The 17180-nt window shown below is 42.3% G+C and overlaps 1 protein-coding gene and 1 pseudogene across 11 annotated transcripts in view; both read left to right on the top strand.

Annotated features, from left to right (window-relative positions):
- Nucleotides 1-17180, top strand: part of LOC146979825 (protocadherin alpha-C2-like) — a 195880-nt gene that overhangs the window by 114788 nt on the left and 63912 nt on the right. Inside the window, exon 1 of one of the 10 annotated variants that reach the window (XM_085789788.1) lies at nucleotides 719-3243. The exons of 6 other annotated variants lie outside the window; for them this stretch is intronic. In XM_085789788.1, coding sequence (XP_085645914.1) covers nucleotides 868-3243 — 2376 coding nt within the window. In that variant the 5' untranslated portion in view covers nucleotides 719-867. Of the gene's footprint in view, nucleotides 1-718; nucleotides 3244-4177; nucleotides 6732-7500; nucleotides 10023-10802; nucleotides 13317-17180 lie in introns of those variants that run through there. 3 more of the 10 variants (XM_085789798.1, XM_085789791.1, XM_085789789.1) reach the window with 3 other exon arrangements.
- LOC146979828 (protocadherin alpha-2 pseudogene) lies at nucleotides 14140-16873 on the top strand (annotated as a pseudogene). Its single transcript, XR_015036912.1, has one exon. The product of XR_015036912.1 is annotated as a protocadherin alpha-2 pseudogene (transcript).

Raw genomic sequence — 17180 nt, 5'->3', positions numbered from 1 at the left:
AATGAAAATAAGCTGTGTGTCTTAGGTAATCAAGGTGAAACAGTTCTTAAATTCTTCGTAATTCAGATAAAGCAATACTCATTATATTCATGTATAAAGAAAAAATTCTGGTGATGTGGTCAAGTTTTGAATTTAAATGTAAATCGAGTGACAAGAAATATAGAGACCTACTTGTAACATTCTGCATGCTTGCTGACATTTTGTTGTCATACTTATTATTCAGTCTAAATATTGTTGCACTGTTTTATGTGGAATGGGTGGAAAATGTTTTTGCTTTCAATGCGCCGCTGGACAGATTAATTTCTACTATCTCTCAAGACATATTATTCCTAGTTTTTAATTCGATAAACAATCATTTTAGTCTTATTTTACCTGTGTTGACTGAAATGCATCTGCATCATACTGCTTTGTCCATGGTTTTTAAATATATGGCGAATATGTCATGGTATGAGGGCATGACAGTACACACAGCAGTGAAGCAGCTACCATTTGTGTTGTTTACTCTCTGACAAAAGAACCTCGTTTTCTGGTCCAGAACTGACAAAAGTAACCTCAGTTCTGGTAAATTTATACACAAATCTGTGTTTGGTCTGTTTATTGTATGCATTTGTAGTTGTATCATACGGCCAGGAGGTGACACTAGAGACCATAGAACCGCCACCGGGTTGCTGGGCTGTAGCTGGACCCTCCCACATTCAAAGGATCATCGTTTTGTCAGTGCTTTGTTAGACTGAGACGCAGCGCGACTGGCAATGTATACGGAGATTACACTGCGCGTATTTTGACCTTTCAAATGATCGTTTGGTTTTAGTACATGAACGGTGTGTTGATATACGGATCTATGCTTTGCTGTTGCTGTACGGAATTATGCTGCTGCCGGGAAGAAAAACCTGTATTGGGATATATCTCGTGCTTGTTGTCTTGGAGTATAACTGGGGAGCGGTATCCGGGCAGCTCTCCTATTCCGTCTCAGAAGAGGTAAACGTGGGGACGTCTGTTGGTAATCTCGCCAAGGATCTAAATCTTAATATACATGATTTGGAGTCGCGTATGTTTCAGATCGTTACTGGATCAAGGCGAAAGTATTTCGACGTAAATTTGAAGTCAGGTTTTCTCTACGTCAGTGAAAGAATAGACAGAGAAGAGCTGTGTGCGAAGGCTGCAAAATGTACAATAAACGTAGAAGCTGTAATAAATAATCCACTGAAACTTTACCGCATTGAAGTTAATATTCTCGATGTAAATGATAATCCGCCCTCTTTCAGTACCAAATCACAAACTATCGACATAGCAGAGAGCGTATTACCGGGAGCTACATTCCCTGTGCTGTCAGCCTATGATGCCGATGTGGGGAAAAATAATGTTAACACATACAAACTAAATCCTAATGAATATTTTTCATTAGTGGTGCACAAAGGAGAGAGTGTGGCTGCCGAGTTGGTCCTTCAAAAATCATTAGACAGAGAAAAACAGGCTTTAATTAAACTCACACTGACCGCTGTAGATGGAGGAACACCTCCAAAATCTAGCACATCAGAAATATTAATTAATGTTTTAGATATCAACGACAACATTCCGGCTTTTACCAAAACACTGTATAAAACTAGTATTAAGGAAAATGCGCCACTTGGCACAACAGTAATGACAGTGACTGCAACTGACGCTGATGAAGGTTCAAACAAAGAAATTGTGTATTTACTAAACTCCAAAGACCAGGACCATGTCTTGGACATTTTTGAAATCGACTCTGAAACAGGAATAATAACAGTAAAAGGAAAAATTGACTTTGAAAGTAACCATGCCTTTGAAATCCGCGTGCAGGCTGCTGACAAAGGCCAGCCTCCGTTAACAGCCCAGTGTAAAGTACTGGTTGAGGTGGTGGACCTAAATGACAATGCCCCTGACATCACGGTGACGTCACTGCTCAGTTCAGTGAGAGAGGATGCTGAAATCGGTACTGCAATCGCCCTTGTTTCAGTTCTCGACAGGGATGGAGGCAAAAATGGTGAAGTTAAGTGCGAGATATTGAATGCGGTTCCCTTTAAATTAGAGACAAATTATAAAAATTATTACTCCTTAGTTATCGGTGGAAATCTCGACAGGGAATTAATTTCCAATTACAATATCACTATCAAAGCTTCTGATGAAGGTAGCCCCCCTCTCTCCAACACCAGCTTTGTCATTATTGAGGTTTCTGATGTAAATGACAACATACCCCGGTTCACAGAAACTGTAATTAATATATATGTGAAAGAAAATAGCCCAGTTGGCACGGTTTTAAAAACTGTATCTGCAACTGATGCTGACATTAATGAAAATGGTCGGGTGAGCTACACATTAGTAAGGGACAATAACAAAACGCCGCTGCCTACTATGATTAACATAAACTCAGAGACAGGAGATATAGTCAGTTTACAGTCATTTAACTTCGAGGAGTTAAAAACCTTTCAGTTTAAAGTTCAGGCCACAGACTCTGGTGTTCCTCCGCTCAGCAGCAACGTGACTGTCAATGTTTTTATCCTGGATGAGAATGACAACAGTCCCTCGGTTCTCGCGCCCTATTCTGAACACGGCTCCGTTAACAGTGAGAGCATCCCCTACTCTGCTGAAGCGGGATACTTTGTGGCAAAGATCAGGGCTGTAGACGCAGACTCTGGATACAATGCGCTGCTTTCTTATCACCTCTCTGAACCCAAAGGAAACAACCTGTTCAGGATCGGAACCAGCACGGGGGAAATCAGGACTAAGAGGAGAATGAGTGACAATGACCTGAAAACTCACCCCTTGGTGGTCTTGGTCTCTGATAACGGAGAACCCTCCCTGTCAGCTACTGTGTCTATTGAGGTGGTGGTGGTTGAGAGCACAGCTGACATCCAGACTCAGTTCAGACATGTGCCCATAAAGGAGGACAGCTTCTCTGCTTTAAACCTCTATCTGCTCATCGCCATTGCGTCGGTCTCAGTGATTTTTCTACTGAGTCTCATCAGTTTAATAGCTGTCAAATGTCACAGGACAGACAGCAGTTTCAGCAGGTACGGGGCCCCAATGATCACCACCCACCCTGACGGGAGCTGGTCTTACTCTAAAGCTACTCAGCAGTATGACGTCTGCTTCAGCTCAGACACGCTCAAGAGTGACGTAGTGGTTTTCCCCGCTCCGTTTCCGCCTGTAGATGGGGAGCTGATCAGTATTAATGGAGGAGACACTTTTACCAGGACTCAGACTTTACCCACCAAAGAAAAGGTAAGAACAAAATGCCCCATCGTCACCCGTAACACTGACCATTGACGGTGAAATCATGCCTGTTTCTTGAACTACGGACGTTGTATTACAACAATATATCTTGCAATGAATGCATTAGAAATCACCGAGGTTGCTGTCCTCCTGATGTTGATATAGGCCTACGCTGCATATGTTGTCCCAATGTCCTGTCTTTTGGCTGCTATACTCTGCATGTAGATGTCGCTGTCCGTGGTGCTGAACGCAATGAATCAATGCAAAAACGATTCACACGTATTTTACGCATTATTATTTTAAGTCTTTCAGTTTGGAAGTATGTTGTATGCCAATGTTTTTATATGGAAATATGTTTGATATCATTTCCATTTCAAAAAGCCAACCACCGTTTTATAGTAAAAATGATGTCAACCTAATTGACTTGATTCATTCACAGACGTCTTTCTTTAACCTTTTTATGTATCTATGAGGGCGTTTGGCAGTGAGATTTTGTGGGATTCCCTGGGAAATTTATTTTACTGCAAAGTTGATCATTTAAGATTCATTCCATCATGCAAAGTATATGACGAAAGGCCTGCAAGGGAAATTATTATCTATTAGGTTCCTAAAACATCAATTTGTAAATTCCAGGTTTAGAGACATTTCTCATCTGTGTTAGACGGGTCGCCTTGAAGTCTATGTTGAACATCCGTTAAAAACATCGGTGGTTGGATGCTTTTTAATGCAATTAAAATACGGACTACAAACATATATTGAAATATTGCGTGTTTTTTAAGGGATCAAGCCCCTCTTGATAACTATTGAGTCCTTTTGAGTCAAGCGTCTCAGTGGGGTTGTGTATTTCAAGCTTGCTTGTGCAGTTTATCAAAGTTACCACAAAGTGACGCTCGAGACCGTGACACTGAAATGTTAAGGCTCCGCCCAGAATAAAAACAGAGTGACTGTGGGTCTTCACCACAAAGAAGCACAAGAGGAGAAGGGACGCCACGGAGGATTGTTTGTCTTAAAAAAGATATGAAAGTCAAAATTATTTCGCCTAACATTTTTCCACATTTCGTTTCACGATAGCAACGCTGTTGTGGGTGTCTGCTTTGGCTTTCCTCGGTGGAATTATGTCTTTATCGACAAGCAGGAGATCTATTGTTACCTATCTGCTGCTGTTGTTATTGGACTGCTTCTTGGAAACGGCGTTTGGGCAGCTGTCTTACTCTGTCTCGGAGGAAGTAAACCCGGGAACTAACGTCGGAAATATTGCCAAGGATCTAAACATAAATGTGCAGGATTTGGAGTCCCGTCTGTTTCAGATCGTTACAGGATCTAAGAGGAAATATTTCGAGGTGAATCTAAAGACCGGATTTCTGTATGTCAACGAGAGGATAGACCGAGAGGAGCTTTGCACAGATGAACCTAAATGCACTGTAAGCGTAGAGGCTGTGATAAATAACCCCTTAAAGCTTTACCGCATCGAGGTAGAAATTAAAGATGTGAATGACCATTCCCCGTCTTTTAACACAAAGAGACAAATACTGGACATCGCAGAGAACACTTTGCCGGGATTCAGATTCGCATTGTCTGAGGCAACCGACAGCGATGTGGGGAAAAATGGTGTTAGTGCGTATAAGCTTAGCCCGAATGAATACTTCAGTCTGGCAACGCACAAGAGAGGGGAGGATATATCTCCAGAGTTAGTGCTGCAGAAAGCCTTAGACAGGGAGAAAAAGCCAACACTACAGCTCCTGTTAAGTGCGGTAGACGGGGGATCTCCCCCAAATTCAGGCACATCAGAAATTGAAATAAATATACTAGATATCAATGACAATGCACCAATATTCGACAGCACCCTCTACAAAGTTAAAACTTTTGAAAATATTCCGATTGGTACGACGATCTTTGCTTTAAATGCAACCGACGCCGACGATGGTCCAAATAGTGAAATAGTATATTCTCTACGCAACAAGGATCAGGACCATATTCTGGATATCTTTAAAATTGATCCTGACACCGGGATCATTTCAGTTAAAGGCAAAATCGACTATGAAGAAAGAAAAGCTTTTGAGATCCGGGCCGAGGCAAGGGACAAAGGCCAGCCTCCTATGTCAGCTCATAGTAAAGTGCTGGTGGAAGTAATAGATGTAAATGACAATGCGCCTGAAATCACCGTGACGTCACTTCTCAACACAGTGAATGAAGACGCTGGTATAGGCACGGCTATAGCACTTGTTTCCGTTCTGGACAAAGACAGTGGGAAAAACGGCGAAGTAAAATGTGAGATTTTAAACACAGTGCCGTTCAAATTAGAGTCAAATTACAAAAATTATTTTTCATTAGTGGTCGATGGCCAACTAGACAGAGAGGTGACTCCTCACTACAATGTGACAATTTCAGCTACAGATGAAGGGAGCCCACCTCTTTCAAATACCAGTGTCATTACTGTCCACGTTTCTGATGTAAATGACAATGCCCCGTATTTCCCAGAACCTGTAATAAACGTGTACGTGAAAGAAAATGGCAGGGTAGGAACAGTGATTAAAACAGTGACTGCAACCGATGCTGACGCCGGCAACAATGGTCAGGTGAGCTACTCGTTTTTCGACAGTAATAGTAAATCTCTGCCCCTTCCAACAATGATAAACATCAACTCAGAGACAGGAGATATAGTCAGTCTACAGTCATTTAACTTCGAGGAGTTAAAAACCTTTCAGTTTAAAGTTCAGGCCACAGACTCTGGTGTTCCTCCGCTCAGCAGCAACGTGACCGTCAATGTTTTTATCCTGGATGAGAATGACAACAGTCCCTCGGTTCTCGCGCCCTATTCTGAACACGGCTCCGTTAACAGTGAGAGCATCCCCTACTCTGCTGAAGCGGGATACTTTGTGGCAAAGATCAGGGCTGTAGACGCAGACTCTGGATACAATGCGCTGCTTTCTTATCACCTCTCTGAACCCAAAGGAAACAACCTGTTCAGGATCGGAACCAGCACGGGGGAAATCAGGACTAAGAGGAGAATGAGTGACAATGACCTGAAAACTCACCCCTTGGTGGTCTTGGTCTCTGATAACGGAGAACCCTCCCTGTCAGCTACTGTGTCTATTGAGGTGGTGGTGGTTGAGAGCACAGCTGACATCCAGACTCAGTTCAGACATGTGCCCATAAAGGAGGACAGCTTCTCTGCTTTAAACCTCTATCTGCTCATCGCCATTGCGTCGGTCTCAGTGATTTTTCTACTGAGTCTCATCAGTTTAATAGCTGTCAAATGTCACAGGACAGACAGCAGTTTCAGCAGGTACGGGGCCCCAATGATCACCACCCACCCTGACGGGAGCTGGTCTTACTCTAAAGCTACTCAGCAGTATGACGTCTGCTTCAGCTCAGACACGCTCAAGAGTGACGTAGTGGTTTTCCCCGCTCCGTTTCCGCCTGTAGATGGTGAACTGATCAGTATTAATGGAGGAGACACGTTTACCAGGACTCAGACTTTACCTACTAAAGACAAGGTAAGCTGAATCAGTTAATTTTATTGTTTTGCAAATATGTACGCCATATTCAAGTTTTAAGTCTTAAAACATTTAAGATAGGAATAATAGTCTTTTAACCTACATATAATCACGATATGCAGTGATAATTACATAGTGTTATGAATTTGAGAGGGCTGGTAACTCGGGATTTGTTGCTGTCTGTACGTCCCCTGTCATTCTTTTCGGCCACGTAAAACGGGTGCACAATGGTTTGCTGTTGCGTTGACTGGAAAGTTGGCAGGTGTATTAAGAAGTGTGAACTTGGCGAAGGTTTAAAAAACTATTTCAGTGAAACAGAACTGCAATCCTAGCACTGGGTTTTACGGTATCATCTGCGGCAAATTAGATTAAATGCAGCCGGACTGCACCAAGCCACTGTCCATGGTGCTGAAAACATCTCGTTCTTGCTTTGTTATTTTAATAATTCGGGTGCTGTCCATGGTCCTGGTGCTTTTGCAGGTTATATTATGTCGTCTTGTTCAGTTCCTCGTGTTCAGTAACTGAATACAAACAAAATAGATATACAATTATAGATATTATGTTCAAGAACATCAAAGCAAAAACACTGCTCAATTGTTTGTTATGAACAGTCTTCCAAAATCAGATCATTCTTCAGCATGGGTATTTTTTGGTGTATTGCTATATACAAAAGTGTCAGGAGATGTCGCTAGAGACCATGCTAAAAATCATGTGTTTAGTGTTGAGAAACTCCTCCTCCATCCATGACGGTACACATAAACGTCATCATCTGGCAGTGCTTTGTGGAGATAGCGTACAGTCGAGTGAAGTCCTAAGGAGAGGCGATCGTAACCCAGAATGGATATATAAAACATATTTTTTTCCAGTGGTCGTGGATCGGCCAAAAGGAAAAAAACAGGATTCGTTGTTTTAGTCTGACCAACGATGGCTGCTCGGGAGTGTTGGGATAATATTGGTCGTCTGTTTTTCACTCTGCTTTGTCTCTGCGACTGGTCCGTGGCTCAGATTTCCTATACCGTTTCAGAGGAGGTGGACAAAGGGACGGCAGTGGGAAATCTAGCTAAGGATTTGAATCTCAATGTTCAGCGACTGGAATCCACGGGCCTTCAGATCGACTCTAAGTATAGCAAACGATATTTTGACATAAATCATGAAACTGGCGCACTATTCGTAAGCGACAGAATAGACCGGGAGGAGCTTTGTCCTAATGTAGTAAAGTGCTCTTTGAATGTAGAGGCCATACTGAGTAACCCTCGCAGCCTCCATCGTATTGAAGTTGTGGTTAATGACATAAATGACAATGCACCGTCTTTCCAAGAGGAGATTACCATAATAGACATGTCGGAATCTTCATATATTGGCGAAAGACACCCTCTACCTATAGCTCATGACGCAGACGTAGGGGCCAACTCAGTGAAGACTTACAAATTAAACGCGAATGAATATTTCTCTTTGGATATACAGGACACTGGTGACCAGAGTGTGTCGGCAGAGTTAGTGCTGCAAAAGGCATTAGATCGAGAAAAACAGGATGTTATTGAACTCACGCTAACTGCAATAGATGGTGGGAAACCTCAAAAAACGGGGACGCTGCACATGAAAGTTAATGTACTGGACGTAAATGATAATTCACCCGTGTTCAGTAAATCTCTCTACAAGGTCCAAGTGGTTGAAAATACAAATATTGGCACAGCGTTATTAACACTGACAGCCACTGATTTAGATAGCGGTGTAAATGGCCAAATTGTTTACTCTTATACAGAAAGGGGTCGTTTAAACCCTGTCAACAAATTTGCCCTGGATGAAAATACTGGAGAAATAACAGTAAACGGAAATATTGATTATGAGGAAAACCAAGCATATGAGATTCGTGTTCAAGCACGAGATAAGGGCAACCCTCCTCGCAGTGCTCATTGCAAGGTTTTATTTGAAGTCATTGATGTCAATGATAATGCTCCAGAAATCTCTGTGTCATCACTCATGAGTCCAGTAAAAGAAGACGCTGAAATAGGCACGGCTGTCGCTATGGTGACTATCACTGATAAAGACGGAGGGAAGAATGGTCAAACGAACTGTAAGTTAACAGGTCCCGTGCCATTCAAGTTAAAATCCAACTATAAAAATTATTATTCATTGGTGGTGGACGGGCCTCTTGACAGAGAGACTGTTTCCCATTATAATGTATCGATTATAGCAACAGACGAAGGAACTCCTTCTCTGTCCAGCACAAGCATTATTACTGTTCATGTCTCTGATGTCAATGACAACCCTCCTAGATTCCAGGATGCGCATATTAATATTTATGTGAAAGAAAACAACCCGATAGGAACTACAATGTATTCACTGACGACGACAGATTTAGACTTGAATGAAAACGCAAAATCAACTTATCAGTTAATCAGTAGCTCTCCAATAGGCTCAATGGTTAACATCAACTCAGAGACAGGAGATATAGTAAGTTTGCAGTCATTTAACTTCGAGGAGTTAAAAACCTTTCAGTTTAAAGTTCAGGCCACAGACTCTGGTGTTCCTCCGCTCAGCAGCAACGTGACCGTCAATGTTTTTATCCTGGATGAGAATGACAACAGTCCCTCGGTTCTCGCGCCCTATTCTGAACACGGCTCCGTTAACAGTGAGAGCATCCCCTACTCTGCTGAAGCGGGATACTTTGTGGCAAAGATCAGGGCTGTAGACGCAGACTCTGGATACAATGCGCTGCTTTCTTATCACCTCTCTGAACCCAAAGGAAACAACCTGTTCAGGATCGGAACCAGCACGGGGGAAATCAGGACTAAGAGGAGAATGAGTGACAATGACCTGAAAACTCACCCCTTGGTGGTCTTGGTCTCTGATAACGGAGAACCCTCCCTGTCAGCTACTGTGTCTATTGAGGTGGTGGTGGTTGAGAGCACAGCTGACATCCAGACTCAGTTCAGACATGTGCCCATAAAGGAGGACAGCTTCTCTGCTTTAAACCTCTATCTGCTCATCGCCATTGCGTCGGTCTCAGTGATTTTTCTACTGAGTCTCATCAGTTTAATAGCTGTCAAATGTCACAGGACAGACAGCAGTTTCAGCAGGTACGGGGCCCCAATGATCACCACCCACCCTGACGGGAGCTGGTCTTACTCTAAAGCTACTCAGCAGTATGACGTCTGCTTCAGCTCAGACACGCTCAAGAGTGACGTAGTGGTTTTCCCCGCTCCGTTTCCGCCTGTAGATGGGGAGCTGATCAGTATTAATGGAGGAGACACCTTTACCAGGACTCAGACTTTACCTACTAAAGAAAAGGTAAGCTGAATCAATGAATTTTATTTCATTAATTTTTGTAAATCCGTACGCCACGTGCACGTTTTAAGTCTTGAAACATTTAGGTTACGAATAACTGTCTCGTATATAATCACGATATGCAGTGATAATTACATAGTCTTATGATTTTGAGAGTGCTGGTAACAAGGAATTTGTTGCTGTCTGTACGTCCCCTGTTATTATTTTCTGTCACGAAAAACTGATGCTCAATTGTTTGATGCTGCTTTGAGCGTAAAGTTGGCGGGTGTAAAGTGAGGACTTGGTGATGGGTTAAAACCTATTAAAGTGCAACAGAAAATAACTCTTGCCCCTGACTCTTATGGTATCATCGGCGGCCACTGCAGTAAAGTATATGAAATGCAGCCGGACTGCACCAAGCCGCTGTCCATGGTGCTGAAAACATCTTGTTCTTGTTTTGCTCTTTTAATAACCTGGGTGCTGTCCGTGGTTCTAGTGCTTTTTGCAGGTTATGTGTTCTTGTGTTGAGTAACTGAATACAGACAAAAGAGATATAAAGTATTAAATACTATGTCAGGGAATAACTAGAATGATTTACCAAACTGCAAAAACAGCTTATGAGCGTCTTCCAGAAACAAATCATTAATTGTAGTATTTGTCTTCAGCATGAATATTTTTTGGTGTATTTCTTATACAAAAGTGTCAGGAGATGTCGCTAGAGACCATGCTAAAAAATCATGTGTTTAGTGTTGAGAAACTCCTCCTCCATCCATGACGGAACACATAAACGTCATCATCTGGCAGTGCTTTGTGGAGATAGCGTACAGTCGAGTGAAGTCCTAAGGAGAGGCGATCGTAACCCAGAATGGATATATAAAACATATTTTTTTCCAGTGGTCGTGGATCGGCCAAAAGGAAAAAACAGGATTCGTTGTTTTAGTCTGACCAACGATGGCTGCTCGGGAGCATTGGGATAATATTGGTCGTCTGTTTTTCACTCTGCTTTGTCTCTGCGACTGGTCCGTGGCTCAGATTTCCTATACCGTTTCAGAGGAGGTGGACAAAGGGACGGCAGTGGGAAATCTAGCTAAGGATTTAAATCTCAATGTTCAGCGACTGGAATCCACGGGCCTTCAGATCGACTCTAAGTATAGCAAACGATATTTTGACATAAATCATGAAACTGGCGCACTATTCGTAAGCGACAGAATAGACCGGGAGGAGCTTTGTCCTAATGTAGTAAAGTGCTCTTTGAATGTAGAGGCCATACTGAGTAACCCTCGCAGCCTCCATCGTATTGAAGTTGTGGTTAATGACATTAATGACAATGCACCGTCATTTCTAGAGGAAATAACCACAATTGATATATATGAGTCTTCATACACAGGGGAACGGTATCCACTACCTATAGCTCATGACGCAGACGTAGGGGCCAACTCATTGAAGACTTACAAATTAAACGTGAATGAATATTTCTCTTTAGATATACAGGACACTGGTGACCAGAGTGTGTCTGCAGAGTTAGTGCTGCAAAAGGCATTAGATCGAGAAAAACAGGATGTTATTGAACTCACGCTAACTGCAATAGATGGTGGGAAACCTCAAAAAACGGGGACGCTGCACATCAAAGTTAATGTACTGGACGTAAATGATAATTCACCCGTGTTCAGTAAATCTCTCTACAAGGTCCAAGTGGTTGAAAATACAAATATAGGTACAGCGTTATTAACACTGACAGCCACTGATTTAGACGGCGGAGTAAACGGCCAACTAGTTTACTCTATTACAGAAAGGGGTCGTTTAAACCCTGTCGACAAATTTGCCCTGGATGAAAATACTGGAGAAATAACAGTAAACGGAAATATTGATTATGAGGAAAACCAAGCATATGAGATTCGTGTTCAAGCACGAGACAAAGGCACCCCTCCTCGCAGTGCTCATTGCAAGGTTTTATTTGAAGTCATTGATGTCAATGATAATGCTCCAGAAATCTCTGTGTCATCACTCATGAGTCCAGTAAAAGAAGACGCTGAAATAGGCACGGCTGTCGCTATGGTGACTATCACTGATAAAGACGGAGGGAAGAATGGTCAAACGAACTGTAAGTTAACAGGTCCCGTGCCATTCAAGTTAAAATCCAACTATAAAAATTATTATTCATTGTTGGTGGACGGGCCTCTTGACAGAGAGACTGTTTCCCATTATAATGTATCGATTATAGCAACAGACGAAGGAACTCCTTCTCTGTCCAGCACAAGCATTATTACTGTTCATGTCTCTGATGTCAATGACAACCCTCCTAGATTCCAGGATGCGCATATTGATATTTATGTGAAAGAAAACAACCCGATAGGAACTACAATGTATTCACTGACGACGACAGATTTAGACATGAATGAAAACGCAAAATCAACGTATCAGTTAATCAGTAGCTCTCCAATAGGCTCAATGGTTAACATCAACTCAGAGACAGGAGATATAGTCAGTTTACAGTCTTTTAACTTCGAGGAGTTAAAAACCTTCCAGTTTAAAGTTCAGGCCACAGACTCTGGTGTTCCTCCGCTCAGCAGCAACGTGACTGTCAATGTTTTTATCCTGGATGAGAATGACAACAGTCCCTCGGTTCTCGCGCCCTATTCTGAACACGGCTCCGTTAACAGTGAGAGCATCCCCTACTCTGCTGAAGCGGGATACTTTGTGGCAAAGATCAGGGCTGTAGACGCAGACTCTGGATACAATGCGCTGCTTTCTTATCACCTCTCTGAACCCAAAGGAAACAACCTGTTCAGGATCGGAACCAGCACGGGGGAAATCAGGACTAAGAGGAGAATGAGTGACAATGACCTGAAAACTCACCCCTTGGTGGTCTTGGTCTCTGATAACGGAGAACCCTCCCTGTCAGCTACTGTGTCTATTGAGGTGGTGGTGGTTGAGAGCACAGCTGACATCCAGACTCAGTTCAGACATGTGCCCATAAAGGAGGACAGCTTCTCTGCTTTAAACCTCTATCTGCTCATCGCCATTGCGTCGGTCTCAGTGATTTTTCTACTGAGTCTCATCAGTTTAATAGCTGTCAAATGTCACAGGACAGACAGCAGTTTCAGCAGGTACGGGGCCCCAATGATCACCACCCACCCTGACGGGAGCTGGTCTTACTCTAAAGCTACTCAGCAGTATGACGTCTGCTTCAGCTCAGACACGCTCAAGAGTGACGTAGTGGTTTTCCCCGCTCCGTTTCCGCCTGTAGATGGGGAACTGATCAGTATTAATGGAGGAGACACTTTTACCAGAACCCAGACTTTACCCACTAAAGAAAAGGTATGTGTGCTTTAGTTTATTTTGCTTTACAATTTCCACTATTGTCACATTTTACCGTTTCCTCTATAATTGTGCATATACAACTGGACCTGAAAACAAAGCAATCTAAGTACAAGCATCCTAGACCTCCGAAAGTGTCATAACAACGGGGTTCGCCGTTTCAATTTCAATTCATTTATTTTCAGGAGGACAGTGTTCAGCATTCCTTTCTAAAGCGGATGGGATGTGGTTGTACCCAATTGCAGCCAGGGCTGATTTACATTGGCAGTCCCCTTGCCAGATGTTGTTAGGCACAATACCTTGAAAGAACAATACAAATAGTAATAAAATATGTTCACATGAGCATGAATGAACAAAAATGGATTCCAATAAGTTATAGAATTCAGCTACCTATATGGTAATATCTAACAGAGCACATTTTAAGATCCCGAGATGGCAATATTTGAAAGAATCATTTCAAAATAACACCCTGAATAGAGCACTCTCCTTGGTGCTGAAACCGTTCTACGCAACCCCTGTCATTTTGTGAGTTATCTGGCCGCTATAGGGTATTGAAATAAAATTAAAAATAAGATTAATATGTTTGAATTCATGTAGGAATAACATGATTGACTTTAATGTAATTATTATTTCTATTTCATTTTATTATTGGTAGAATTGAATCCATATTGGCCAGCCTAAAAGATTGAAATTCCTTTGAATAGGCTATAATTTACTGTTTTCCCCAATAAACTACATCAGTTATACTTTATAACAGTTTTAAGACCCATTAACGTTTGTGTGATTACATTTTTAAAAGGTATATACGGGCAAATAAATAACATTTTTTTCATGTGTATTGTTCTGTGTATCGTTTACCACATGATGTCGCTCGAGACCACAGCTATATTTGCTGGAGTATTTGTAAAACACCTCCCTGCACGGGAAGTCTGAAAACGTCACTATAGCCAGGTTTAGACAGAGTGGGGTTGTATTTTGGCGAGAAGGGTTGTTGCTGGTGGATGTTCGTGTTTATGACGGATTCATATGAAGTGGACATAAATGATAATGCATCGTTCATCAAGGATGGGATTTGAGGAATATGCCTGGATTCATATTGTCATACTGCTTTGTCTTTGTGATGGATCTACTTCGCAGTTATCTTACTCCGTTTCCGAGGAGGCAAACAAAGGCACGGTCGTGGGGAATATCGCTAAGGATTTAAACATCAACGTACATGAACTAGAGAACAGAGATCTGCGTATTGTTTCGAGTTACAGTAAGAAATATTTTGACGTGAATTTGCGGACCGGGAACCTCTTTGTTGACGACAGAATAGACAGAGAAGAGCTTTGTCCAAACACGGCGCAATGCTCCCTCAGAATACAGGCTGTCCTGAGCAACCCGATGAATGTGCACCGCATTGAGATAAACGTTTTAGATATCAATGATAACTCGCCAGACTTCGTTGAACATTCCTATTGGTTAAATATTTCAGAATCAATGTCACCGGGAGAGAGATATCTTCTTCCAGTAGCAGTGGATTCAGACATCGGCAGCAACACAGTTAAGACCTACAAGCTGAGCCAGAATGAACATTTCTCGCTTGACGTACAGAGCGGTGGAGAACACAGTGTGTCTGCTGAGTTAGTGCTGCACAAAGCTTTAGATCGAGAGAAACAGTCGGTTATCACGCTCCTATTAACGGCCATAGACGGAGGAAAACCACCTAGATCTGGTTCACTACAAATCAATGTTAATGTGAACGATGCAAACGATAATACACCCATTTTTAGCAGATCTCTTTATAAAGTGCATGTCAGAGAAAATGCGAATCCCGGGACACTCGTAATAAAGTTAAATGCAACAGATTTAGATGAGGGAATGAACGGCAAGATCGTCTATTCCTTAATCAAGCGAGGCAATATTGATCCATCTGATATTTTTAATCTGAATTCAGAAACTGGAGAAATTACCGTGAAGGGAACATTAGACTATGAGGAGACGCCTGCTTATGAAGTTAGAGTCCAGGCAATGGATCAAGGCACGTCTCCTCGTAGTGCAAATGCTAAACTATTGATAGAGATAATCGATGTTAATGACAACGCCCCAGAAATATCAGTGACGTCACTGATGACCCCAGTAAAAGAAGATGCAGATCGTGGGACAATAGTTGCTTTAGTTACAGTGAGTGATAAAGATGGAGGCAACAATGGTGCAGCTAACTGTAAAGTAGAGGGGTCTGTTCCCTTTAAACTAAAGTCCAATTATAAAAATGATTATTCATTAGTAGTAGATGGACCACTGGACAGAGAAAACACTTCTGATTATAATGTCACCATTACAGCCACAGATGAGGGAAGTCCCCCTCTGTCCAGCATCAGGGTCATTACTGTTCATGTTTCTGATGTCAATGATAACGCTCCTCGTTTCATGGAGCCTGTGATTAATGTTTATGTGAAAGAAAACAGTCCAACAGGTTCTACTATTCATAAAATGAATGCTTTTGATCCAGATTTGGACAGTAATGCAAAGTTGACCTACACGTTATTAGACAGTTCTCCAAAAAATATCCCAATTTCATCGGTTGTAAACATAAATAGAGAAACAGGAGATATAGTCAGTCTGCAGGCTTTTAACTTCGAGGAGTTAAAAACCTTTCAGTTTAAAGTTCAGGCCACAGACTCTGGTGTTCCTCCGCTCAGCAGCAACGTGACTGTCAATGTTTTTATCCTGGATGAGAATGACAACAGTCCCTCGGTTCTCGCGCCCTATTCTGAACACGGCTCCGTTAACAGTGAGAGCATCCCCTACTCTGCTGAAGCGGGATACTTTGTGGCAAAGATCAGGGCTGTAGACGCAGACTCTGGATACAATGCGCTGCTTTCTTATCACCTCTCTGAACCCAAAGGAAACAACCTGTTCAGGATCGGAACCAGCACGGGGGAAATCAGGACTAAGAGGAGAATGAGTGACAATGACCTGAAAACTCACCCCTTGGTGGTCTTGGTCTCTGATAACGGAGAACCCTCCCTGTCAGCTACTGTGTCTATTGAGGTGGTGGTGGTTGAGAGCACAGCTGACATCCAGACTCAGTTCAGACATGTGCCCATAAAGGAGGACAGCTTCTCTGCTTTAAACCTCTATCTGCTCATCGCCATTGCGTCGGTCTCAGTGATTTTTCTACTGAGTCTCATCAGTTTAATAGCTGTCAAATGTCACAGGACAGACAGCAGTTTCAGCAGGTACGGGGCCCCAATGATCACCACCCACCCTGACGGGAGCTGGTCTTACTCTAAAGCTACTCAGCAGTATGACGTCTGCTTCAGCTCAGACACGCTCAAGAGTGACGTAGTGGTTTTCCCCGCTCCGTTTCCGCCTGTAGATGGGGAGTTGATCAGTATCAATGGAGGAGACACTTTTACCAGGACTCAGACTTTACCCACCAAAGACAAGGTAGGCAATTTGTTCTGAGTGCTTTTGAAACTTTTCAGTGCTTTTGATCAAACATATTTCATTTTCCTGATTGCTTATACGATTCAAGAGATACAGTACTACTTCAACATAAATGATGCAATAAATAGCTATAACTGCTTCCAAATGTATCTGCTTGTTGCAGTAACTAATTTCCATGATCGTCTGAGTACACTTCAAAGCGACATGTTGCTACTCAGTATCACAGAAAACTGGTTGTAATATATTTTGTATCCTTCCTGACTTATGTTGAGAACATTTCACACCTTGAGGCAATGTGTTCCAAGATCCCAAGTTTTACACATGTTTAAGTAAACAGTTGTGTAATGTTGGGATGATTTGTCTTGTTTACAGATAGTAGTGTTATACCGCTCTCCATGGTGCTGAACTCTGTCACTCTGTCTATTAGTT

This window comes from Trachurus japonicus, chromosome 10 (assembly GCF_045865225.1).
Source record: "Trachurus japonicus isolate A0001 chromosome 10, Traja_1.0".
In the NCBI taxonomy this organism is placed as follows: domain Eukaryota; kingdom Metazoa; phylum Chordata; class Actinopteri; order Carangiformes; family Carangidae; genus Trachurus; species Trachurus japonicus.
This window is presented reverse-complemented; position numbering and strand designations above follow the sequence as displayed.